The following is a 27,211-nucleotide window of genomic DNA, read 5'->3' as shown; positions in this document are numbered from 1 at the left end:
GACAAGGAGGGAAGGGTCTGAAAGGGGCAGTGCGGAGTCAGGAAGATGCCTGCCCTGGGCCCAAGTCCAGTGACATGGACTGTAGGGAAAGCAATGCCCGCGGGGAGAGCTGGGCTTGCATTAGACTCAGAAAACAAGGGAAACAGGGGAGAGAGAACACGTGTGAGGGATTTTAGGGTTTCAGGAGTCAGAGTAACAAAGGAGAAAGCTTCAGAACAGAAGGTATGCAAGGTCTTGGGGGGCTCTGAGTGAGGGAGATGTAGGGTGATCCAGTACTCTAGAGGCTGACGTGAACAGAGTCAAGTGTGCAGTGAGGTTAGTCCTGCACTCCCAGCAGTTAGTGGCAGCAAGGCTGTGTGTTTGGGAGGGTTTGAAAGGGCAAGGGTCTGGGCCTCCTTCACTCCTGATGATGGAGGCAGGAAAGTCTGGGGATGCCTGGGTCATGCTCTAAGCACACGGGACTCCTTCTCATGCCCAGCAAGGAGGGGCAGAAGAGATCAGTATGGCAGTGGGAGGCAAAGCCCTATGGAGACATAAAATTATGATGACGGTATAATCCATATTATGCAATATAATTTTTCTTTTGTTCTGTTAACAAATGTATGAATGCAAAACTACTTTCCTCCCTGGTAGTCTGGGGAACAAACATAAGGGTAAATAAAGAAGCCAACAGAGTTGAACATACAAACATGCATTCTAGAACCTACATGCAAGCTACACATCACAGAGACTCATCCTGTGGATCTTAGCCTCGTATGTCCCCACCCTATAGACTTCCATCGTTTCTAGGGCAATGCCATCCTCCTTCTGTATGCAGCCATTTTCCTGGCCCCAAACAATAAAAAGGTGTCCCAGTTTCCCTGAAAGCCTTCTTAACTTCTTAAACTTTCTTGTTATGAACAAGGACCTTTTTTTCCCTGCCTGGCTGGAGCATGACCCTTTCAAAATACACTAATGTTCATTCAACAGATTTTTACAGAGTGTTTTTGAGGTCGACAGCTCTGCCCCCTAAGCTAGAGGACAGCTAGAAACCTCTCGAAATGCCTGGGGAGGATAAAAAAGCCTAGCGTATTCTCTCAGAAGTTGCTTTTGTGTGGAGTAGTGGGAAGATGTGACTAGAATCAGACACCGCTTCTGTCTGACCTTGTTACCTGGTGCATCACCTCCTCTAAGCCTCGGTGTCTTCTTGCATAATATGAGGGGCTAAGCTAGAGGTCTTTAAGACCTTCACCAGTTTTTAACATACCCAGTCTGTATATCTACTAAAATCATCATCCCTGGCCAACTCCATTAACTTTTTTTTTAAAGGTCTGGACTAAGAAATGAAGATGGGTTCTGATCAGTATGGCAGTAACATTCCAGAAGACTGTGTTATAGGACGAGGTGGATCATGGGCTTGCCATTTCTTTCAAGTTCTCTTTCTTAGAAACGATGCCTCCAAGCAAACACAAGAAATGGCCCTGAGGCAGGAAATCCATGGGCTGTGACAACTTCATCACCAAGTGATGACCATGGATTAGGGTCCAGGCTGTAACTGGTATTTTTTGGTTTCTGATATTTGGTTAGTATCTACAATCAGCTGTATGCCCTGTAAATGATTACACAGTCAATTCTTCATCATTCCAAGCACTCTTTGCTTTATTTTAGCCCTTCACATTGGTTCCTTCTTTGGACTATATCATAGCTCACTAGTATAGAGCAGAGAAAAAAAAGAAAGCAAAGAGTTCAAGTTAATGACTTTTGTTGTTTGAGGAAGGCTAAGATGATGCCTGGATTATCCTGATATGAATTAACCATCGCGTCTCATTGCCAAGGGTCGTCAAGAATTGACTGCAGAGTTTAGAACAACAGAAACAGAAATATTTATTATGGAGCCAGTAGAACCACATCTACATCCAACATTGTCCAGTAAACAGGACGGATTCAGAGTGACTGTGAAGCCATTACAATGTCATATCCTAATATGATAAGAGTTTAAGTCTGATGCATATTCAGAGCTGGTACCCTACCTACGAAGACACACAGACTTAAAGTTAAAGCTGGGAGAAAGAAGACAGGTGAGCTTACCTGGATCCTTCTGTTCTCCCAGTTTGTCTAGAATGTTGAAGGAGATGTCGAGGTACTCTCTCTGGATAGCACTGACAGCAATCTTCCTCTGCTTCCTCTGCCTGGGAACAATCTGAATCTTAAATTCGGATTCCTCAGCTCCATCCTCTCCCGCCTTCCTTTCAGGATTCTGTTCTGTATCAGATTCCGCACTGGTATCAGGCTTCTCACTTTCTGTGGGGTTTTCCGTGTCTTCAGGAACTTTCAGGAGGATGGTTTTTGCCCCTGAAGCTGGCATCAGCTCCCCAGGCTTCTCCTCCTCGGTGCCTGGGTCAGGGTGATCATCCAGTGACGTCTCAGGGAGAGCAAACGACTTCTGAAGGAGGTCTCGTTTTTGCTTCAGTGTGAGTGGACTACCGCAGGAGGCCTCCGGCAGCTCCTCTGGCCTTGAGGATTCTTCGGAGTCCATAGGATCTTCTAAGGTGATGAGGGCAGAGTCCGTGTTCCCTGCTGACTGATTATTTCCTGAGTCCTTAGAAGAAAAGTCTTTGTAACAATCCTCCACGCTTACTTGCACAAGTGGAGTTGTGCTTAGGCTGAGGACGGAGGGATGGCTGGGGATGGAGGGAGAGGAGGCAGCATTTTTACCGGAGGGGCCGGCATCACCATGGTTCATCGTCTCCTCTTCCTCATCACTCTCGACTATTCTGAGAGGGGGAAGAGGCTCAAATACAAGAGAGTCACTGTCAGAGGTTGAGAGTATAGAGTGTTTTTCAGGCCCCGATGTTGAATCTGAGGACAGATCTATCAGATCTAAATCCTCTTTAGGAGCAGGCTTTACCGGCGAGTCAACTTTCACCTCGAACGTCTCCATACAGTTTAACCTAACCTCTGGTATGACAGGCCTTCGAGCATCTGGGAACCCTTCCATAGCGGGGTTCTCGGCGATTTCACTATTGTCAGGCCTCGTAGCAGAGTTCTGTCTAGAACGCCCAGGGTCATTTTGTCTTTGTGCGATATACGCAGCTTGGGTCGGAGGCTTCTCTACGTCACACCGATCTATGCATGACTTCCTACGATGTTCGTCTAATGTAAACAAAAGCGAGTCTGCATTCCCTATATCAAGAGATTTTTGTTTGAAAGAGCGCAGCTTTTTTTTCGGAATGCTTTCTTCTCTCACACAGTGGAGAAGGCTGTCTTGTAATGCACCCGTCTCTCTATATTCAGCCAGTTCTATTTCACCTGATCAAAACAGAGAAAGCTAGTACTATTTTACTTGGAGACTTCATCATTTTTTCCCCTCATCCTTGGGCATACAATTGGCATAAATCATCATCACAATCCCAGCTCCAACAGGAGGGAAAACAAACTTTCTGGCCAAGTGTTTGTAAAGTTCGTTCTAATTTCAAAAACCGGAAAATTTAGGAATGAAAGAAACCAAAATGGCAGTTTAAGATTTGATTTTCAAAATCAGACTTTGGGATAATTCCTCAGCTCTATTCATTCGTGCATAGGAGAGGGGATCATTTTTTGGCTGAGGTAGATCTAAGAAACTGTATTCAAATCGTGTGGAAGAGAAGCAAACATTTTGCAACAAATCAAATCAAGCAATGGCCCTCAAAGACGATCATGACATTAATGATGTATCTGTCAAACCACGTATATATATAAATGTGTCTATATATATACTGTTTGTGCATACATATATATAAAAATCAACAGTATTAAAATGTGTAATAACATAATAAAATTAAGATTTCACCCCAAACAAACGGTAGAGTACAACATTTCTGCATAAAATTACTAAGAGAAAAAATTCATACTTCTCTGAACATTCATCTCAACCGGCTGATATTTCACCATTTTGCTGCCGCCTATTCTTTTCAATCTTGCAAAAAAAGTTTGAGACTCTTTATTGCAGGGTCCAGTAGGTGTATCATGAATATCAGATTCATCAAAAACACTATCTTCTTCTAATTGGGGAGAGAAAGTCAAAATTACACTTAAGAGGTTATTCTCTCTTAGGCTGTGTCTACACAAGCATTTCAAAGAAAACATTACGGAACAAGGTTTGGGGTAGTTTCTGTACCAGCCCAAGTCTACCCATGGGTTGGTATTTCATCCAGGCATCAAATTCTCCACATATTGAACAGAGCAAGCTGTTACAAGATTGCCCATCACTTTTCACATGACAATTGGCAGCATTTTTTAAGAGAGGCTTCGTGAGATTCCAATAGAGCTTTTCTGGGAAACTTTTCCAGTGCACTGAACACCAGGCAACACATAGATGTCAGCTACTTTTTCCAGGAGCCTGTGACACTGCTTGGACTTGCCTGCTTTGTGTGGATTTTCAGGCTGATTTGGTGAAAGAAAATTAAACAAAATGAGTGAATCTTGCCCTTTCCAAAAAAAGAAAAAAAAAAAAAGAAAATCTGCCTTTCTGGGATTTGGTAACTGGCATAGACACAGCCTAACAGTACATGCACCTTATACGGTGTGAATGCAAAATACTGTACTCTACATTTGATAATGAGACACACAACACACAGAAGAAGCTTAGAAAAGCCACTTGTCATCTCAAAAGCTCCACAAATGATTATGGACTGAAAGAGTAAACAAAGGAAAAAGAAAAAAGAAAATAACATTTCCTCTTATTACAGTAAGACTCTTACTCTGAGGAGTTTACCACATGTCACTATTATGGATCTCATGAATCCCAGAAAGAATCTTTGATGCTTATGATCCCTAATCCTATGTAAACAAATCAGTCACTTTGAGTGCCTGTTGAACTTGTTTCTACATCCTCCCTTCTTTACCCATGTGGACATTTTAAAATCCAAGACAAACCCCAAAGTACGTCAATGAGGAAAGAGTTGATATGTTGCAACCCACAAAGTTTACTTAACCAATTTTCTTCTTTCATCCTTTTGAAAGGCCAAAGCCACGTACAAAGTGGAAACAGAAAAGGCTACTAAAATGCATTTAATAGCACAATACATGGAGTTAACCTACTATTCAAGTTCAATATCACTGAACTCATAATGTTTGGTATGTACTTATATCTACCTATATGACAAATGAGGCTAGGTGTGATTATGATGATTCAAGATTTTTTAGTATAAGGGCAGTATATGCATCAAGTTTTAAGGACCGAACCTGTTCTAATGCACAAAATTCTATAAGTAAATGAAACTTGAAGTGGTAAATTTTAGATGAAATAACCACACTAATCTTTTTAATCAAATAAAAATAAATGTTAACAATCAAAATGAATTTTTTTTTGAACCCAGTGAACTTCCACAAAGATGAGAACACCTATCGAATTCCCATATTTCTGGGGAAACGCAACACAATAATCTGTTTTACTCCTCTATTTCCTTTTTGGAATAATATCCTTTGAAAACTGCAGTTTTTCCGACCAATAGATATGTGACTTGCATTACACAACTTTGAAATCATTTTCAAAACTCACTGAAGGATGAAGACTGAAAGACCACAAGATGGCGCCTCCCATCCGGAAAGGTTCATCGGGGTTTGGCCCAAACACTAAGCCCACGTTGAAAACATCCATAGTTTAACCGATCTCCCCAATTTCCCAGACACTAAGCCCTAAACTGGTAGACAAGATATTCTTCAGGAAGGATCTGAATGGTACCAGAACTTAAAGAACCTAGTTCTCGAGTTCTGTCTGTAGCCACACTAGATTTTTGGAACTGTCAGCAATAACAAACGCTGGAACACTGACTACAATTTATCCTTTTGAGATATTTCCAGAGCAGTCCTACCTCTACTAACCTCACAAACGGTCATCAGACCTTTGGCTTTCTCCAAGGACTAGATTAAATGATGTCAATTTAAAATCTAGTCAGCCATGACTTGCACTAAAAACTAAAAATATACACCCTGGTTCTTCATGTCTCACCTGAAAACAGGCTGCAATTGTACTCTAGCTAAAGTTGCATTCTACTGCCTCTTTTTAGAAAAAGGTAGCAATAAAGTGTTGACAGTGGAAATAACATACATCTACGCAACAGAAATGTTTCATTTCCCTTGCCTTGAGTCACTTTGTATTCAATTAAAAGGCTAGGAAAACACACTTCAGCAAACTTAACCTCCATTGAAACTCTATAAGTGCAAAGTTCAGAAGCAAACTAGAAACCTACAAAGAATGGCTCCACTGCGTGCCAACCAAGACTTACTTTATAGCCGAAAAACAAGATGCTTCTAACACATAAGAAAGACTTACAAAGGCTCCTTAATCAAATAACAGAAAATATTTTACAAAATATCATTTCTTACGATATAGGCTTTGGAAGCATATCAATTATTCCTCTTGAATGCTCAATTTCAAAGTTAATGCAGCAACATTCATGGAAGGTTGGAAAATTAAGAAAGTTGTGATTTTTTTGACTCCAGAATGATATGTGGGAACACTCCTCTATCTCCTAAGAAAACATTGTCCAGAAATCTATTAGGTATTACAGCTAGGTTTGGGATGGAATTTAGATATATACCTTTTTCTTTTTCGCTGTATCTGCTTATGTTACTGTTGTCACTGTACAAAGGTCCTGCCGTGGCATGGGGCTTGCAGCTATGATACTGCGCATTGAGTGTATTGACTGTTATGTGAATCAGATGCAGCAGGATCTTGCTGATATCACAGTCTCGGTATGGATACTGCCCAATGAAACGAGGGAGAAAAAAGTAAATGATTATTTTGAAGAGTGAGTTTTTCCACATGATCTTGCCAGATACTTTTTGCAGTATCTCTTGGGGATAAATACATATATGAGAGAGAGAGCAAGAGAGAGAGAGGTAAAAGCAGATTCTGCTCATGGCCTTATTTATTTATTTATTCATTCATTCATTCATTCATCCATTTAGAGACAAGGTCTTACTCTGTTGCCCAGGTTGGAGTGCAGTGGCATGATCATGGCTCACTACAGCCTCAACATACTGGGCTCAGGTGATCCTCCCACGTCAGCCTCCCAAGTAGGTGGGATCAGGCACATGCCACCATACTTGGCTAATTTTTTGTGGAGAAATCACCACTAAAGAACTTAACCATGAACCTAACCATGTAACCAAACACCACTTGTTTCCCAAAAACCTACTGAAATAAAAGATATGTTCTATATGTTGCCAAGGCTGGGCTCAAACCCCTAGACTCAAGCAACCCACCCACCTTGGCCTCCCTTATAAGTGCTGGATTGCAGAAGTGAGCCACCACACCCTCCCCCATGGCCTTATTTTTACAAGGGACCATATTCCTTTCCTCCTGCACCAAACCACTGACAGCAATGCATGCCAGTTCATAGTTATAATTCCCTTCAAGAAAAGTATCTGGCATAAACATTTAGAGGATGAATACAATTTCAGATATCTTCTTTGTTTTCTGAAATAATAATGAATACTTAGATAAAATACGAGACTGAGTATAAACAGAGGTTCTTGATCAACAGCCTACCATTTATCATTCTTTGTTTTAAACATTTTTAGAGCATATATTGTCAAGGCCTCCCATTTCTATTTTCATTTCAATACCTCTTTGGTTCTTAACAGTAATTGCATATCTTGATCCTTCTTCTGAAGGTCAAACTTTTATCCTACAAAATTTTCAGCTAAAGACTCAGGTGTTCTCCTAATGCTGTACTCTCTAAGAGAATCACCACATCCAAAACAGTAATGACCACCAAACTCACCTTGTAAAGGATGACAAGCAAAGCCTTCAACCACATCTGCCGGATGTGAGGCTTTAGGGACCAGAGGGAGCAACGAGGCGGCTGTTGGAAATAATGCCGGAGTTGAGGACAAGAGCAGTATTTGAGCACCTGAACCACTAAGGGGAGAAGGTGTTTTCCCAAGTTAATGTTATAGTCCATAACCTGAAATAGAAAAGATATTAATAACTGATGGAAAGCTACAAAGAACACTCAGAAGTTAAAAGGAAAAATTTGAGCCATCCCAGTGATTAAAATTTTTAACAGGCAAAATATTTAACAGGCATCCCACAGAATATTCAAAGTAATGGCTAGTATGCACAAAGGAAATGTCCAACCTAACAAAAAAATTTGGAACTTGCAAATGAAAGTAGTTTTAATCTAATTAATTATCTATTTATCTATTTCAGTACCTATTGAAAATAAAATTTTATTTATTCAACTATTAACCAGAGTTAAACTAGACAATGACGAAACCTAGTATTGGTAACCACCTGCGGAAATGGGCATTCATAGACAACAGGCAACACTTGGTTCAATCTTTGAACTGACTATTATTCCAACCAAACTTGGTACAATCTTTTGGGAAAGCAATTTAGCAATATGTATTCAGAAATAAGAAAAAGCACATTCCAGGTGCAGTGGCTCATGCCTGCAATCCCAGCACTTTGGGAGGCTGAGGCAGATAGATCGCTTGAGCCCCTGAGTATGAGACCAGCCTGGGCAACATGGCGAAACTCTGTCTGTACCTAAAATACAATAAATTATCTGGGTGTTGTGGTGCACACCTATAGTCCTAGCTACTCAGGAGGCTGAGCTGGGAAGATCCTCTGAGCCTGGGAGGTCAAGGCTGCAGTGAGCCGTGATCACATCACTGCACTCCAGCCTGGGCTACCAGAGAGAGACCCTGTCTCAAAAAAAAAACAAAGAAAAAAGCATACAGCCAGTAAGTATATCCCAGGAAATAATCAGACAAGCGTTCTAAATGCATGTATAAAGAAATTTAACATAGCTTTGTTTATAGTCACCCCAAACTGAAAACAACCTCCATACTCAACAATATGGGATGAGATAAATAAAATACTGTTTGTATAACTACAGAATACTATGTAGTCATTAAAAAGAATGATACAAATGTATTTACATGATATAAACTTCATAATAAATCTTATGTTTAAAAAGGTTGCACCAAAATCTCAGAAATCATCACTAAAGAACTTAACCATGAACTTAACCATGTAACCAAACACCACCTGTTCCCCAAAAACCTACTGAAATAAAAATATTTTTAAAAGGTTGAATATATATCAGTATGTATAATATGAACCTATCATTTAAAAAATGTGTAGACATACATATGTGAGTATGAAATTATGTATAAATTTGGAGGGAGCAATATATGCCAAAATGTTAGGAAGCTATTTTTGACATGGGTTTTCTGGAGTTATACAAACCCAATGTAAAAATTTAATTTTTAATTTTTAGCTTATACTTCTAAAGTGAACAGGCATAATGTGGATTCAGAGGGTAGGGGAAGAGGGAAGGAGGGTTTGGTATCTGAAACAGCGACAGCTAAGAATTAGCAGTGATCCATCCAGTTACCAGCGTCAGCAAGGGACAACGACATGCATATTGCTCTCACATTGCTTATCTGTGTTCATTATAGTATAATTTATTTGAGCTAATTGACAATAACAACTATCATCTACTGAATTCCTACAATGAGACAAGCATTGATCAAGGTAGACAAGCATTGATCAAGGTGTTTGCAATATGTTTTCTCTAATCTCTCAGAAAAGGAAATCTGTGTTACCAATAAGCAAGCAGAGTGCCTAAGCCCTAGCAGCTAATAACAGCAGCAGAGCTGAAATTCATATCCGAATCTCTCTAGCCCCAACTCCTACATCTTTGCAGATTGGTGCAGCTGTTCTGGAGAGTCAGATTTGTAGCACTGACCAACTTAGGCGTACATTTGCCCCACAACCCAGCGACTCTTCTGGATCCATCTCCCTAAGGGATTCTCACATTGGTTGATGTGAGATGTAAGGTGCATGTACAAGGCTGCTTATTGCTGAACCGTTTGGGGTAGTGAGGCATTGGGAGCAATATGAGTGTCCATCACTAGGGGTGGTATATGTCCACCATGGCATGCAATATAGCAGTTAGATGTAGCAGACGCACATGAAAAGCCAATGATGACGGTGCGGCATGAAGTTGCATGATTAACTCAACTCTCTCCACCTGAAGCCAAAAAAGGAAGAGGATTTTTTGTTTACACAAACAAAAAAATCGTATACTATCTCTCTCTTTTTTTTTTTTTTTTACATGGAGTCTCACTCTGTAGCTTAGGCTGGAGTGCAATTGTGTGATCTTGGCTCACTGTAACCTCTGCCTGCCAGGTTCAAGTGATTCTCCTGCCTCAGCCTCCTGAGTAGCTGGGACTACAGGTGCCCACCACCATGCCTGGCTAATTTTGTTTGTGTGTGTATTTTTAGTAGAGATAGGGTTTCACCATATTGGCCAGGCTGGTCTTGAACCCCTAACCTTGTGATCCACCTACCTCGGCCTCCCAAAGTGCTGGGATCACAGGCATGAGCCACAGCACTTGGCCACTCCTTCATTGTTTAATGGGTTGAGTTTCAGTTTAGGATGGTAAGAAAGTTTTGAGAATGGATGGTGGTGATGGTTGCACAACAGCATAAAAATACTTAATGCCACTGAACTGCACACAAAAATTGTTAAAATGGCAAATTTTATGTATATTTTACAAAAGAAAAAAAACCTCCCACACTCCCTTGATAATACCAGGGTACCAATTCTTTTTTTTTTTACTGTGTATGAAAATATTTAATACAATGGCAATTTTAATAGATAAATATAAATTTGAGTGTGTAATACCAAATGGAAAGTAGCTGAACCACACAAAGAAAAAAAGGCTTTACGTATCTCCAAACTTAGCTGTTTTAAATAAAGTATTAGAACATGTGAATATTAGAACCTCCTTCTAACTAGAAAGATTTAGAAAGATATAATTAAAATTAATATAAACTAAAATTACAATTTCTAAAATAGAATTAACAAACCAAATTTAAGTATTTTTAGAGATTGAAAAAAATAAGCACGTGATCTAGAAACCAAATATTCTAAAATGATTATGTAACTATCATATCAAGGTACATTCTTCATATGCTACAAGATTAGCATCTCTCTCTCTCTCTCGCATACACACACACACACACACACACACACACACACACACACATACACATACACACCCTGAGTCTCTCTCACTCTTCCTCAGCCAGGCTACCAATTCTTACTCATCTTCACATTCCCCTCCACATACTCCTGCACTATACCAAGCAATTTGTACAAACCTTTCCACAGAACCAATGTTGGCCACAAGGAATGTAATGCCGTGCTTCTACTGAAAGCGTAAGGGTGTGACTTCCAAAAGCTGTTATTACACTTACTTGGGCAATTCCTGCAATGAATGCATTAAAGCAAGTTGACAGGCGCATTTTTTGAGGTGCAATCATGAAGCAACCTTCCTGTTGGTCATAGCCGAGTAAGACGTACAGGTGTCGCTTGACCGTGTTGAAGGCCTTCGCACTGCTGATATCTGACTCAGCGCTACTCTCATCCTTGGCCATGAACTTCATGAGCACTGTAATCAGCTGGTGAACTGTCTGGTGGTCGATCCCAGCATCTTCTGGGAGCAGGTCCTTGATGGTATTGTCATTTTCAGGAGATTGTTGTCCTGTCAGTACAAGAAAGGCTGTCAGTGGGTGGCTCCCTCACAAGTAAAGTGACACTAAAATCTCTTAGATATTGACATAGCACCCTTGTTTCCGCTTCTACTAAACTTTCTGCTCCAGTCAGACTTTAAGGAACTTAAAGACACAATATGGGCTAATAGGCAGAGACTTAATCCAGGGTAAAAGTTATTATGTTCATCAACAACCCAGTAATTTGGAGGAATTAAGGGAATGGAAAGGAAAATAGGGTGCTATTGAGGAATATTATCCTCAAACAGCAAGAGAAATGCCTAAATAAATTTTGCATTTAGCAAAATTTGTAATATCTTGGCAAAGTTTTATCCTCAGCAATAAAGTTTTTTCTTCCAGCTTTGTAAAATAAGCATGTAAGAATAATCACAAACGTTATAGTCTAAATTCCACTGAGGCCAAAACCACTGGGTTATTTTGTTTAAATTATTGTTTCAATTTAGTTATGCTCATGAATCAGCTGGTGCAAAAAAAAGTTCTTTTCCAAATCATGAAATATTAACAATAGGTACTCTTTAAATAAAATAGTCAAAATTACAAATAGCAAATTATAAGCCCTGCTGTATGTCATGAGAAACATACAAGGGAGGGAGAGGACACAAACAGAAAGAGAGCAAAGCATGAACTTTTAAAAACAGAAAAACACCACATGAAGGTGAGCAGAAAGTTCACATGGAAAGAAAAAGAAAAAAATACCTTAGCCCTTGCTTCCTCTTGACCTAGTAAATAATGGTATCTGAACAGCTCCCTGACATTGACTTTCTCTGTTATTTTTCAAAGTCAGAAATTATCCTGCCTTCCTTTGTTTTTCTGCCCCTTCTTAGCAGGTTTGGATTAGAGCTTTGGGAGAAGGAAGAGTGACATTTGCTCTTCTATATTTATGGTTTGGGGCTTATTTAAAATACTCTTGTCCTTTTTTTTTTTTTTTTGATAAGCAATATTAGAATTTCTAAATTGAAAACAAAGGTTTTGCCTGGTGGATTAGATCAGCACACTGACATTCTCATCTCTCATCCTGCAAGGAAACGTTCTACTAAATGATGACAAGCTTTGGTTGCAAACCATTATAAACCAAGCCTTGGTTACATCTGTTATAATTATGGTATAAAGGATGCAACAAAGGGTTAGGTAGTAATTTATACCTATTAACTCCTCAGTTCATTTGGCAAAATCTCAGCCTTCCAGGACACAGCCAAGAGAAGTGAGGCATAAGAAATGTTTCTGGGAATTGCAGAAATTTGCTGTCTCAAGCCCAAATACTTTTTCTCTGGGACAGTAGTATGAAGGTCAAATTCTGAATTTACCAGTTTAGACCTGTACGTAAGGTAACAAGCATGGTTGTCAAGTTTCCCAGACAATCAGAAGAATGTTGTTGGTCTGTTCAAAAGTGAACTGCTGAGAAGGGACAGTTGACAATAAACGAAGAGGCAACAGAGGTGGCTTAGTGTGAGAGTCTCTAACACAGAGAAAAACATCTGACACATTTCAGTATGAGTCCAGGACATTCACACTTTTCTGTCTCATAGAATCTGTTCATGAAGGAATAAATATGTATGATATATTTTAGAGAAACTTTTTCAAATAAAATTATTCCAATAAAACCTAAGGATTTGTTTATTACAGTGTTTCACATGTGGGTGATCAATACATTGTTAATATTATAATTACTTATTAGGCATGTATCAGGAAAAAAAAGCAATTTATGTGGAACACCCTATTTCAATGAGAGGCTGGAAATGTGAAACGTCACTGTATGTCATTAAATTAAATGCTTGTAATATAGGATTTGACCAGATACAATACCTATGTAAACCCTTGTAAGGCAAAATAGAAAAAGATTACAGAACTATTTTTTCTGGGCACAGTGGCTCACATCCGTAATCCCAGCACTTTGGGAGGCCGAGATGGGAGAATCACTTGAGCCCAGGAGTTTGAGACCAGCCTGGACAACATGATGAGACCCGGTCTCTACAAAAAATACAAAAATTAGCTGGGCATGGTGGGGCACACCCATAGTCCCAGCTACTTGGGAGGCTGAGGCAGGAGGATCGCTTGAGTTTGGGAGGTTGAGGCTGCAGTGAGCTGTGATCATGCCGCTCTACTCCAGCCTGAGCAACAAAGCAAGACTTCGTCTCAAAAAAAAAGAAAAAAAAAAAGAAAAGAAAAATATTTACTCTTGATTTTTTTTTCCACCAGAATATTACTTTACAACTAGGACATTGTTGCTTTGGACAAGTTTGGGCCAAGAATATGACAGAGTTCCCCGCAGGGTTCAATGTTATTGTAGCAGCAAGTAATGGCTGTTACAATATAGCTTCAATCCTCAACTCCTTTTAGCTCTGCAGTGCAAGATTGAAGAGAACATGTATCACTCAGTCCTGCTCAGCCACCTCATGTCTACACTGGCTCAATTCCAAAGTCCCAAAGTTAAAAATTGGAACTGGAGAGCATTTGAGAGGAAGTTTGCTCCTTTGTTTTATAGTGCTGAGAATCTAGGGACCTCAATATAGAACAAAGGGCACTCCTAGCAAGGCCCAACTAGGACCCTGTCCCTGTTTCCCTCCATCACAATTCAAGTCTAGAAAACAGACCATCAGACTTCAGCTTAGATATTTCAAAACTCTTCTTCTCATTGCAAGTGGGCATGTTTCTAAAAAATGTGTAACCTTGAGTTTTCCTATGACATCATATTTTCCTGATGACTGTCATTCCATACATGCCCATCTCACTGTAGATTCATTTTCACTGATCTTAAGTTTGCTGCTTTCCCTGAATAGCAAGTAATGAGTGATCTTTAACAAATGTACTGAAAAAAAAAAACTAATTTATAAAAACTTTTGCATAAAAAATTTCAATCTCTTTTTATGCTAATAATTTACCCTCCAGTGTAGGCTTTACAAGTGTGCACTTTATTTACTGCTTTTCTTTGAAATAGAGTAAGCTTGTGACTGCTGCACTCTTCAAAAAGAAAAGTTACCTTAATCCAAACCCTAAGAAAAATAAGCTGTAGATAAGCTGAAATGTTCTCTATCAATAAAGACAATATTAATGTTTTAACCTAGAAAAGGTATGAAATTTCCATTTTAAAACTAAATGCCTAGAAGTATTCTCTCTAAAGAAAACAAAATGCTTGCTAGTTTTGAATGCTAGTCTGTGAAATTCCTGTATCTGTCCTAACCATAGAGATTTAACACGTTAAGGGGTCGGATTTTATATTTTCTATAAAGAGAAAATATAATTATATTTATAATTATAATTATGGAGGCAGAGCTATTCCTACCATAACTTTAATGTGGACTGAGTCCATTACAGTCTGTCCACAGAGCTGTATAACTGATTGAAACTCCAAAGTGTAACACAACATTATTTATTCAGATGATTTGAAACCAGGCAAGATCAGGATCTGCTTTTCCAGACTTATCTCCTATCATTTCACCTGAAATGTTGACATTCTTACAAGCTGGGCTACTCGTGGATCTCAGGAGGGAGCTAACATTTCTCCGTCTTTGCATCTTTTCTCATGGTGCTCTCTTCACCTTGCAAGGTGGTTCTCTACTGTCGCCCTACAATTTTGTGCTATCAACTGGTCCCCAAAAGCCATTCTCATTACATATACCCAGTCTTCCAGCAATTGGATGTGATCCCTAAATTCTTTGAGTTTCTAAGGACAAGAAAGGAGGGAAGACAGGAGAGGGCAAAAGAATGGAGGAAAATTTCCTTTTGCAGTTCCTAATTCCCATGTGGCCAATGACAATTATGCGAGGGAGGACATTTTGTGTATTCATTTGCCTTAATACTCCAATAAGAACATAGGCTCCTTGAATGCAAATGCCATATTTTATCCATTTTTATATCCATCACAGGATAGGTGCCAATGTCTGACATACAGTAGATGCTTATGATACATAAATGTCTGTTGAAATGCACTAAATTCAAATAAATATGTCAGAACTTATATTCTATATAAGAGAAAAATTGATAAAGTCCCAGAACAGCAGGAATATGGGAACATTTTTCTATGTGAATTGGCTCACTGACCCCGCTGTCAAACCAACAAATGGCAAGCTTACTCTGCACTTGGTTGAGGGCAGCCAATGAGTAAGCACTGTAAATGAGGTTCCATTCCACAGGCAGCTCTCACTACACTGCCTTGCTCATCTCCCTACGTCCTTACCTCAGTGTTCCATTGCGTGTGCACATGTCCACTGCTGGGGCAGTGGCTAACTTCATGTCCTCCTATGCTCCCCATCCCTGCCTTTTCTCCTTCCTATGTCACATCCTATCATCATGTGTTTATATCTCATCCACCAGTCAAGCGTGGCTGAAAAGCCACTTGTCCACGAGAACTTCCCTAATGTCTCCAGCTAGTAGAAAGCTCCTCTCCCTTTGCATCTGACATGACTCATCCTACATACTGTCACTTTCACTCAAGATGAGGATTTACTGATGTTCATACTTAATATCCCTTACTTGGCCACAAGCAAGTTAAGAGTATAAAAATTTCTTTTTTTTTTTTGAGACAGAGTTTCGCTCTCGTTACTCAGGCTGGAGTGCAATGGCGCGATCTCGGCTCACCGCAACCTCCGCCTCCTGGGTTCAGGTAATTCTCCTGCCTCAGCCTCCTGAGCAGGTGGGACTACAGGCACGCGCCACCATGCCCAGCTAATTTTTTGTATTTTTAGTAGAGACGGGGTTTCACCATGTTGACCAGGATGGTCTCGATCTCTTGACCTCGTGATCCACCCGCCTCGGCCTCCCAAAGTGCTGGGATTACAGGCTTGAGCCACCGCGCCCGGCCGAGTATAAAAATTTCTATTGCATCTTTGTATTCTTCATATTTCCTAGTCCAGTAGGTGTATAATAAATGTTTGTTCAACAAGCATTTGTGGCACACATCTATAATCCAAGCTACTTGGGAGGCTGAGGTGAGAGGATCCCCTGAGCCCAGAAGCTCGAGACCAGCCTGAACAACATAGCGAGATCCCCATCTCAAAAAAAATATTTGTAATGTTTGTTGAACCAAAATTGTCATTTCCCAAAAATATAACTTCGAACAAGAGTATTCCTTTAAAAACAACTGTACTCTGACTTAATGGATCTTAATGGTCAATTGGCATTTTGCAAGTTAGTGAAGAAGTGAATTGTAAACCATCTGTAGAAAGAAAGAAAGTGCCCAGAGAAAAGTTATTTGGAATTCTAGGCTGGGACAATAAGGAGACAGGAAAAGTCAAAGCAAGAGTGTTTTATTGGTCCTAACTAGTACTGGGCACCTTCTCTTACAGATACAAATGCAGGCCAAGAGACCTCCAGGTTTCCCTGCAGGCTGAAGCAGAACTTGGAGTATGCAAGTCCCATGAGGGATGGGGATAGCTCTGGGCCAATCTAGGGTCCTAACTGGGAAGGTCCTTTGGTCTGGACACTCATGGTCTTAAGTTCCATAGCAGGCCTGAAAAGTCCAGCCAACTCCATAACCAGATTGGTGTCCTCATGTCCCACAGGGCAGAAATGCCCTAAGACCAGTTAATCAAGAGGTAGTTGTAGTGCAAAGAAAGCAAGTCAAGTCCCTTGGATGCCAGCATCAGTTCTGTTCCTAACTAGTTAGTCATATGTGACCTTAAGAAATCATCTAAGCAGAATTGCTTAATCCCTCACTACATCAGTTTTCCTGTAAGTAAAGAGGTACTATGGTACTATATATATATATGAAGAATTATCAGTATTATATACCTATTATTGTTTAATTATGCATTCCAGGCAAAGAGGAACATGATATAATTAAGCACCCTATGTTCACATGGGACTGATACCATTAGTTCAGTATTGTGCTTATGTAATATAACAACTGCTACATTCTATTCAATCAATCTTCATCAGTGCTCTAAATACATGAAGACAAAAAAATTCCTGGTTCTTACAGCACCAGTGAAAGTAGTCCTTATGTCTAATCATACAAATTGTAGATTAGCAGTTAAAAAGATTGTGTATCTCATCAATTAGGATGAAATGAAGGTGCTGAATTCCTACTGGCAGTTACATGCCTTGTTACAGAGCTCAGGACCTCTGGGCTTGTCACCAACAAGCTTGTTCTTTTGTGAGAAGCTCAGCTTCTTCCTTTATAAAATGAGACTGTTAACACATTGCTAAGGTTTCAGCTATAAGATTCTATGAATTTTATTTCTATGCACAAAGCCTTTGATTTGACTCATAAAAGTCACAAAGGAATACGACTCTCTACAAACCTTGCAGAGTATACCTTTTATAGAAAACAGAATTTTCTATTCCATTTGCTGTGAGTACCATGTAAAGGCTAAGATCAGAGAATCACAAATTGTAAATCCGATGCCAAAAATTTCAACCTACACAGCAATTTAATATAAGTCTTATTATATAAAGGGGCATCTGCTTTATTTCAAGCCTCATCAACAAGAGGTCTGCACAGAGGCATTCATTACTTGGACCAAACAAAAGTATGTTAGTTACGTAGCAAATTCTTCCGTTTCCATTTAATGACTGTCTTAAACCATTCTGCATGATCTTATGATAATTCTGGCATGTCCTTGCTTCCAAGTTAGAAACAGTCAGGGTCTAGTAAAAATGGAACCCTGTAGTAGTTTGAAACTGCCTTATAAGCTGAGCCAGCTATTTCCATATCCAAGCAAGTTTTGCTTATGATGATGTCATGTAAATTATCTTTCCTGAAGTTTCAGCCTCATATTTAATCTAAACAATGCTGTTATCTGCCTCTTTTCCATCTGGCCACTTTTGGTGGAATAATTAGATGCCTGAAGGCATTTTTTAACTCGAGAAACACATGTATGTGTTTTCCTACAGAGATGTGAGGAGACTCTGAGTTGGGCTGTTAAAGTGGATAATTATTATGAAAGGCTAGCTTTTCAGCTAAGCCTTAAGACAAAGAGGCAAGCTAGAGTAAAATAAATTTATGAAACCGCCTAAGTACAAACTCAAAAATTCCCCACTGAAGGGGAACTGCATGAATTTCATATTTCTAATGAATCTTTGAATCAGAAGTTCTTATTTGTATTCTTTTTTTGAAAAAGGAACAGCACAGTAGAGTACACAAGTGATGTGTAAGGCAAGGTAGAGGGACTCTACCAAATGTTTGCTATTCTTTTTTTCTCATCAATTTTCAAAGAAAAAGGACATTTTGGCCACCCTCAGCTGTCTGCATGCATGATCTCCGGGATTTTCTCTCTCCTCTCCCACTCCTGACTCCCCTTCTTTCAAATGTCCTTTTCATAATAAAAATACACATGATAAATGTTCCTTCTGAGACTGTCTGTACCATCCTGAAAGTTTATCTTAAAACCAGTAGTCTTAGATGAAAACTCAAATGTTCTATAGCATGGGTGGTAGTTACCAAGTTTGTTTCTAGCTAATAAGAAGGTATTGAGAACCTTCACAATCTTCCCAGTGAGTTCCAGCACCATTCATGTGGAATCTCCTTGCCAATGCCCTTTCAACTCTTAGGCTACTTCATGTTAAATTGTAATATATCACGGAACATCAAATGATCATTAAACTGTATCATGCTGAATATGATCCTACGGCCCTCCAAATAGTGGAAATTCTCCTTTCTCTGAGAAACAGAAATGCATGTAGAGTTGCAAAGAATCAGGAATGGCTAAGGGGATGAGCAGATGATGGTGGTTCAAATGTATAACCTTTTAAAATGTAAATGAAATGTATGGTTTTCCTATAGCAGATTATATGAACAAAATATTTCTATGTGTAAAGACACATACAAATATAAATACTATGTATAGCTCTAGTCATACTGGCTCTCTGGGGAAAGCTGCATACTCAGGTGATAGGATGCTTCTTACTGGACCAAAAGTTAATGGGATCAAAAGCCATCTGTTAGTATCAAAATGGAAAGAATTGCCATATCAGGTGCTTAAACACTTGAACATCTGGGGTACGACCCTTTTGAGCTTGCAAATCCTAAGTATATCACTCTGGTCCAGTTAGAGACACTGCATTCTCTACCTTGTCCACCTGTGATAGACACTTGCACACGGCCCTTCAACGTCAGAAGTACCCACCTGGCGTCTGTTCAGGTGTCCCACCGAGAGCTGGAGCAGACTGCTCATGCCTGGTCAACCTCATAGCTTAAAAATCAACAACAACTCTATTTAAATAAGCATTACAGACAACTGGAGCCTAGAAAATATACTCAGTGCTAACCATATTGGATAGTAGGGGCAGGTTTCATTTTTCCATTTGTAATTAACATCACATAAAAGTTGTTTATGCAAACAAAAGTTTTGCAGTTTTTATTTGAATTGTAAGAATATCCTTCAATGTTACTTCATCTTCAAAACTGTCATGTGAATTAATGAACAAGAAATAACAAAAAATAAACTTTACATTCCAAACTGATCAGTTAAGCTATAAATAGAGCTGGGAAACTCATATAAAATTTTTTCTTTTTTTAATCTAGGTATTGGTTTCTAGGATTTAAACAGTTTCACCCAGGGCCTAGCACTATCACTGATTATTCTTAAATGACCACCTATGATTATCTTTGCTCCCTGAAAAACTGGGTTATTGACTACTTAAAGGGATTTCATTCATATTTAACTCTTCCAAAGTTTAAAAGAACACATTTCCATAGCTTGTCATAAAATAGAGAAAATGTAATGAATAAAATCAAATCATATTTATGATTAAAAATGGTTATGTTCTATAAGGCTGTCTTCTAATGAATGCCAGTGAAAAACAAACCTTTCAACTTCTGACAGGATAAGAAATACGTTTTGGGGCATCATTTTATTAACTTCACAATGATTATTTAAAGATTAAATCATTTAATAAATTTTACAAGTTAGTAATATATTTAAACATACTCATTCACTAGTATGGTGATTTAGTGACGAATTTTTAATTATTTGTCCTTCATGAGTCATTACTAATCATTAGAGTTTATCTAGTCATTTGGTAATTTAAGGAAAATTTTATTCCCTTTAAAACTGTAATATAAAGAAAGACCTTTTATAGACTACGTGTATATGGTCTTTTAAAAAAAATTGGCAATGAAGCTTATTTTTATTTATAAATTATCTGGTGAAGATGCACAGAAATTCAACTTCTCAGCTTGATTTCTCTATTTCAAAAGCAACCATTATTATTGGTTTTTCTGGGGAGGGGGCTTGTGTGGCCGCTTCTCCCAAACGCTATAAAATGCATTCCAAATTTCAGCTCTCCCTCTTTAGCCGCCATAGGCCTTGTTGTCTAAGTCTTATTCAGAAAGCTCTTAGGATATAAGATTGGTGGTGCAAACTTTGGTGTTCTAGGATTTAGGAATAAATGTTTCTTCTAAATTGGATGCCAAGCATCAATGCATTTGCTGCCTTTTACATTTCAAAAACCTCTACCACTGGATCAGGGCTTTGCTATCCCAGCAAACTAGCAAAAGCAACCCTAGACATTTATACCCCTGGGGTGATTCTCTAGGGAATTTGAAAGTCAAACTTATTGAACAAACTCAGTTTGTTAAACATGCTATACTTTCTGTGAACATTCAACAAGACAGGTCAGCCTCAGAAAGACATTAAACAAATTTAGTGGGAGGATGGAAGAAGATACTCAACGAATTTTGGAGGTCAGGGTCTCAGGGAGGGAGAGCGCCCTCTTGGATTCCACTGGCCCTTTCACGCTGTCCCTCAGGGAACGTACACTCTTCTGGCGGTTTCTTGCAAAGCGAGCTCTCTTGATCTTCCACAAGGCTGCATCGCTGAGGTTAGCAACGTTGGTTCTCACAGCAGTGATGGCTTTGCAAAAGGAATTAAAGAGACTATAACTCTCCTTTACTGGCTATATAATCCACCTAGTCTATAACAATCCATCTGTGTAGAGTTTCAATATTAAAATATGTTTTTCATGGCTATATATCTCCCTTTATGATGAGTCTTACATTAAAAAAATGACTATTGCCTATCATGAATTTTTTTTCGGCCTAGACCACAAAATTAAATTATCTAATTTTGGTTATCATTGGGATAGTTGAGTGATGAAAGTCTTTTCTCCACCTATTCAGAGCTGTAGGTAACTGATTTATAACTAAGCAAGAGGCCAGGTGTAGTAGCTCATGCCTGTAATCCCAGCATTTTGGGAGGCCTTGAGGCCAGGAGTTTGAGACCAGCCTGGGCAATATAGTAAGACCCCTATCTCTACAAAAAAAGAAAAATTAGCCAGGTAGAGTGGCTCACACCCATAGTCCCAGCTACTCAGGAAGATTAGCTGGGAGGATTGTTTAAGCCCCGGAGTTGGAGACTGCGGTGAGCTATAATGACACCGCTACACACCTGCCTGGGCAACAGATTCAATGCAATTCCCATCAAAGTATCATCATTATTATTCACAGAGCTAGAAAAACAAGAAAATTCATATGGAACCAAAAAAAGAGCCTACATAGCCAAAGCAAGACTGAACAAAAAGAACTAATCTGGAGGCATCATATTAAAACTGGAGTTCAAACTATACTACAAGGCTATAGTTACCAAAATAGCATGGCACTGGTATATATACACACACACTGTGGAATACTGCTTGGCCATTTAAAAGAATGAAATAATGGCATTCACAGCAATCTGGATGGAGCTGGAGACTATTATTCTAAGTGAAATAATGCAGAAATGGAAAACCAAGTATCATATGTTCTCACTTATAAGTGGGAGCTAAGCTATGAGGATGCAAAGGCATAAAAATGACAGAATGGAATTTGGGGACTTGGGGGGTAGGGTGGGAGGAGGTGAGGGCTAAAAGACTACACACTGGGTACAAAGTATAATGCTCAGGTGATGGGTACACCAAAATCTCAGAAATTACCAGTAAAGAACTTATCCATGTAACCAAAAGCCACCTATGTTCCAAAAACTATTGAAATTTAGAAAGCAGCAAGAGTGAGTTTGCAAGGTGCAAATATGCTTCCCAAAATTCCTCACAAACATTATAAACATAATGATCGAATCATATTTAGGGAACACAGGGTCATATATTTATCATAGGTCAAGGAAATGAGAATTTTGACTTTGGAATGGCAGGATACACTTAAATCTACAGGTTACTACAGTAGCTATTCAATAAGCATTTAATGAATTGAGTGCATGAGGTCAAGGCATCCTCTGTAGAGGAATTAAATGGCATGCCAATATCTTCTCTTTGTCTAAGCAAGCACAATGGAAACTGTGACGGTTTTCATTTTACTTACTTGTAGGAAAAGGAAATTCCTTGTTACAATCCAAATGTAGCTGGGCTTCCAAAGAAAGCGTCTCAAATCTATTGACAAAGAACTCCCAACTCAAAGCAGGAATATCCTGCTTAAGAAAATGCAAGAGTAAAAGCTTGCTCAGAATTGTGGGTCTGTCTTTAACCACAGTATCAAACTGGAAGTCAAGACAAAGACACAGACCCTGGGGAAAAGGAGATTAAAAAAAAAAGTCAGATATAAACATCTAAGTTACTTTAAAGCCAATATACTAAGCAAAGTCAATTAAACAAGGCAGCTTACTTAATTCAAACTTATAATGTAGAATGATCCCACTGGAATCTTTTTTGATTGAAAGTTTTGGTAGTAAAGAAAAATGTAGAAGAGGGGTTCGGGCACAGTTGTTCATGCCTGTAATCCCAGCACTTTGGGAGGCCGAGGCGGGTGGATCACAAGGTCAGGAGTTCAAGACCAGACTAGCCAACATGGTGAAACCCTGTCTCTACTAAAAAATATAAAAATTAGCTGGGCATGGTGGCTCATGCCTATAATCCCAGCTACTTGGGTGGCTGAGGTAGGAGAATTGCTTGAACCAGGACCTGGGAGGCGGAGGCTGCAGTGAGCCAAGATCATGTCACTGCACTCCAGCCTGGGCTACAGAGCAAGACTCCATCTCAAAAAAAAAAAAGAAAAGAAAAATGTAGAAGAGGAATTTCTCTTCACTGTGGAATATCTCTTGAATTTGGAATCAGAAATCTGAACTAAATGCATGCTATTTATTTTCTAATGCATTGAATAATAATCACTTAATCCAAATACCCTCAAGTCAAATGCATCTGGTTTTTTTGTTGTTGTTCTTTTGTTTTGCAGGGGAGGGGGTTGAGACGGAGTCTTGCTCTGTCACCCAGGCTGGAGTGCAATGGCATGATCTCAGCTCACTGCAAAGTCTGCCTCCTGGGTCCAAGTGATTCGCCTGCCTCAGCCTCCCGAGTAGCTGGGACTACAGGTGTGTGCCACCACGCTTGGCTAATTTTTTGCATTTTTAATAGAGACAGAGTTTCACCATGTTAGCCAGATCATCTTGATCTCCTGACCTCATGATCCGCCTGCCTCAGCTTCCCAAAGTGCTGGGATTACAGGCGTAAGCCACCATGCCTGGCCACATCTGGTTTTAAGGTCTGTAGTTTTCATTAAGAGGAGCATATTTTCAAAGCTACATTTTAGAATACATAAAAAAAAAAAAATGGTCTAGAAATCTGCTTTAATCCAAAATTTCATGATTTGAAAAAAGCAAAGTCACCTGGTTTTCTTGGAATATGAGTGGAACATAGAATGTTAATCAAAGTTGGAATGGATTGAGAACCTGTTCCTCTAGTGTCTGAGTTTACCATTCCCCCTCTTTTTAACTGAATGAGACTTAAAAATTGCAATTCATCCAACCATCCCATTCATTAATTCAGCTGTCATCTAATGAGTGCCTCCTATGTTCCAGGCCCTAAGCAAGGGGTAGGACATAGAAGTACTTGGTAAGATCAACAGAGAATAATTATTCAGAAGACAACTGGAGATTTTACACACACACGAAAAAGAATATACCACAGGCAGCATAGCCCTTCAATCTTTCAGTTCGTGCAAGCTTGCCCTTGCTTCTTGGGCTTAAAATGCAGGAAGAGGCTTACACTGGATTCGGAGACAGTGTACACACACACACACACACACACACACACACACACACACACACACACAGAGTTAAGAATGTGGACTTATTATGAATCATTCCTGAATTTTCTCTGCCGCTTACTAGCTATGTGACTCTGAAAAGGTGTCTTAACCTTTCTAACCCTCAGCATCTCTACCTGTAAAAAGAGAACCCGCAAAAGGTTACTACGAGGATTAAATGAGATAATGCATAACAGCACACTTTCAACACACCTGCCCTGGAAACACAGTAGCTATCTGAGGAATGTTAGCTCTTTCTATTGTTAGTTTAATAATAACAAAAAAATAATAAATCAGGTGCAACATGGAGAAATAGTAGATCAGAACTTTGGAGTTTCTAGTCTTAATTTTGTCACTAAATCACTCTGTGTCCTTTGATAAGTCACATAATTATCTCTCTGAGACTTGGTATCTCTGCTAAAAAATAAAGGTTCCAAACAAAATGAATATACAACTCTCTCCAGGTCTCATATTTCTTGTCTCTTTGGCTTTATTTTGTGATGTTTTGTTTTGATAGCATATTTATCTTCTTATGTTTTACTTTAATTAAAACCATAATTCAGATCAGGTGCAGTGGCTCAGGCCTGTAATCCCAGCACTTTGGGTGGCCGAAGCAGGTGAATCATTTGAGGCCAGGAGTTCGAGACAAGCATGGCCAACATAGCAAAATCCAGCAAAACCCCATCTCTACTAAAAACAAAAATTAGGCAGGCATGGTGGTGTAAGCCTGTAGTCTCAGCTATTCAGGAGGCTAAGGCACGAGAATCACTTTAACCCGGGAGGCAGAGGTTGCAGTGAACTGAGATTGCACCACTGCACTCCAGCCTAGGAGAGAGAGGGAGGCTCCATCTCAAAACAAAACTATACAAAAAACTATAATTTATCTGATTTCTCTTAGCATCTAGCCTCTAACCACAGGGGCCTCTAGCCCAGGAGCTAGCTAAGTGGTATAAGATAAACCAACCTAGTATTAAAATTTGCCACACACAGACACCCCCACATGCACGCATGCACACACACACACACACACACACACACACGTTATGTAATAATTACACTTGTCCAAAGTTATATCAGCATATAAACAAAGACTGAAAATAAAGTATCAACAAATGGGCCAGGCACTACAGCTAATGCCTATAATCCCAGCATTCTGGGACGCCTAAGTTGGAGGATTGCTTGAGGCCAGGAGTTCAAGACCAGCCTGGGTAATATAGCAAGACCCTGTCTTTACAAAAAAACAAGTCAAAAATTAGGTATGTATGGTGATGCATACCTGTAGTCCTAGCTAGTCAGGAGGCTGAGGAAGGAGGATCACTTGAGCCCAAGAGTTTCAGGCTGCAGGGAATTATGATCAGCCTGGGCAACAGAGTAAGACTCTCTCTTTAAAAAAAATGGTATCAACAAATAACAACAAGGAGTCTTTTAGCAAGATGTGGTTCTGGTACATATCTTCCAATGAAAAAATCTCCATCATCATCATCATCAATATTATATGTGATGCTATGGTCTGAAAATGTGTGCAAGGCCCTCACCTCCAAATTCCTATTTTGAAACTAAATCACCAATGTGACAGTATTAGGAGGTGGGGCTTTGAGAAATGATTAGGCCATGTGGGCAGGGCCCTAATGAATGGGACTAGTGCTATCATGAAAGAGGCCCTAGACACAGCAAAGGCCCCATCTATGAACTAGACAGCAGACCCTCATCAGACAACCTGCAAAATAAATTTCTGTAGTTTATGAACTACCCGGTTTATGGTATTTTGTCATAGCAGGTCAAACAAAGATGTGTGACAATGCAACGATTTAGTAGTGCTGACACAGACCACCTTCGGAGCAGATAACACACATCACATGTCACCTGCAACGCTGGCCTCTTTATGGTGTCAAGCAGGAGACCAGCTCTGGTAGCCACTGCGGGGTTGACATCCTCCACCGCTGTCAGGAAGCAGCAGAAGGCATGTGCCAGGGAGTACTTCAGCAGGTGGTTTTTGGTCACTGAGTGAATATCCAGAAATCTACAAATTACAGCCACTTTTTCCACTGCAATGTAAAAGAGAAGGCAAAATATATAAATACACACACATACACGCACATGCACACATATTTATTTAGCCAGTCTGATAACTGAACTCACAGAGAAAAAGTTAACTCTGGGTCTCCCACATGGTTTATTTTAAATGCCAACAGGCAAGTCTAATGCCACCATCTCTAGTGTTACATTTCATCTGTGCAGCACTGCTTCTACTCAGCGCAGAACTTTTTTTTTCCCATGCAGACTTGAACTAATTCTGGGTTGTCGTTTATAGTTTTTTCATATTTGTTTATCTTTCAGCTATATTTCAAACGATTCGAAATGCCTCTATGTTCCTAACTGTGGCCATTCCATTGAAGCTCTGCAGATGACCGAGAGTGTCATCTCTCTGTCAATGGTGCCCACCATTCCTAGCTCTGGGTTCTGGTCCTCTACTCTACTCTTAGTAGGTCATGATGTGAAATGGCAGACCAAATCGACATTTCCTGGGGCTACAGAAGCCAGGTGTTTCTTCCATGCTGTAAATATACCCTTACTTGATAGATTTCTAATTACTCTGCAAATGAACGTGGAACAATTCCAGCCACTTTTAAAGCATGGCTTTATAAAAAATTACAATAGCGGCCAGGCGTGGTGGCTCACACCTGTAATCCCAATATTTTGGGAGGCCAAGG

General features: G+C 39.5%; 1 protein-coding gene across 16 annotated transcripts in view; it reads right to left on the bottom strand.

Annotated features, from left to right (window-relative positions):
- UNC79 (unc-79 homolog, NALCN channel complex subunit) overlaps positions 1–27,211 on the bottom strand; it is a 276,166-nt gene that overhangs the window by 82,346 nt on the left and 166,609 nt on the right. For 8 of the 16 annotated variants that reach the window (XM_017547000.2, XM_037745182.1, XM_017546992.2 and 5 more), the window contains 9 exons: positions 26,364–26,545; positions 22,785–22,986; positions 21,166–21,345; positions 19,618–19,683; positions 11,240–11,526; positions 7,749–7,931; positions 6,561–6,723; positions 3,870–4,019; positions 2,068–3,288 (listed from right to left, as the gene is read on the bottom strand). In XM_017547000.2, coding sequence (XP_017402489.1) covers positions 2,068–3,288; positions 3,870–4,019; positions 6,561–6,723; positions 7,749–7,931; positions 11,240–11,526; positions 19,618–19,683; positions 21,166–21,345; positions 22,785–22,986; positions 26,364–26,545 — 2,634 coding nt within the window. The remainder of the gene's footprint in view (positions 1–2,067; positions 3,289–3,869; positions 4,020–6,560; positions 6,724–7,748; positions 7,932–11,239; positions 11,527–19,617; positions 19,684–21,165; positions 21,346–22,784; positions 22,987–26,363; positions 26,546–27,211) is intronic. The other 8 variants (XM_037745180.1, XM_017546990.2, XM_037745181.1 and 5 more) reach the window with 6 other exon arrangements.

The sequence above is a fragment of the Cebus imitator genome, unplaced genomic scaffold (assembly GCF_001604975.1).
Source record: "Cebus imitator isolate Cc_AM_T3 unplaced genomic scaffold, Cebus_imitator-1.0 Scaffold193, whole genome shotgun sequence".
NCBI classification, from domain to species: Eukaryota; Metazoa; Chordata; class Mammalia; order Primates; family Cebidae; genus Cebus; species Cebus imitator.
This window is presented reverse-complemented; position numbering and strand designations above follow the sequence as displayed.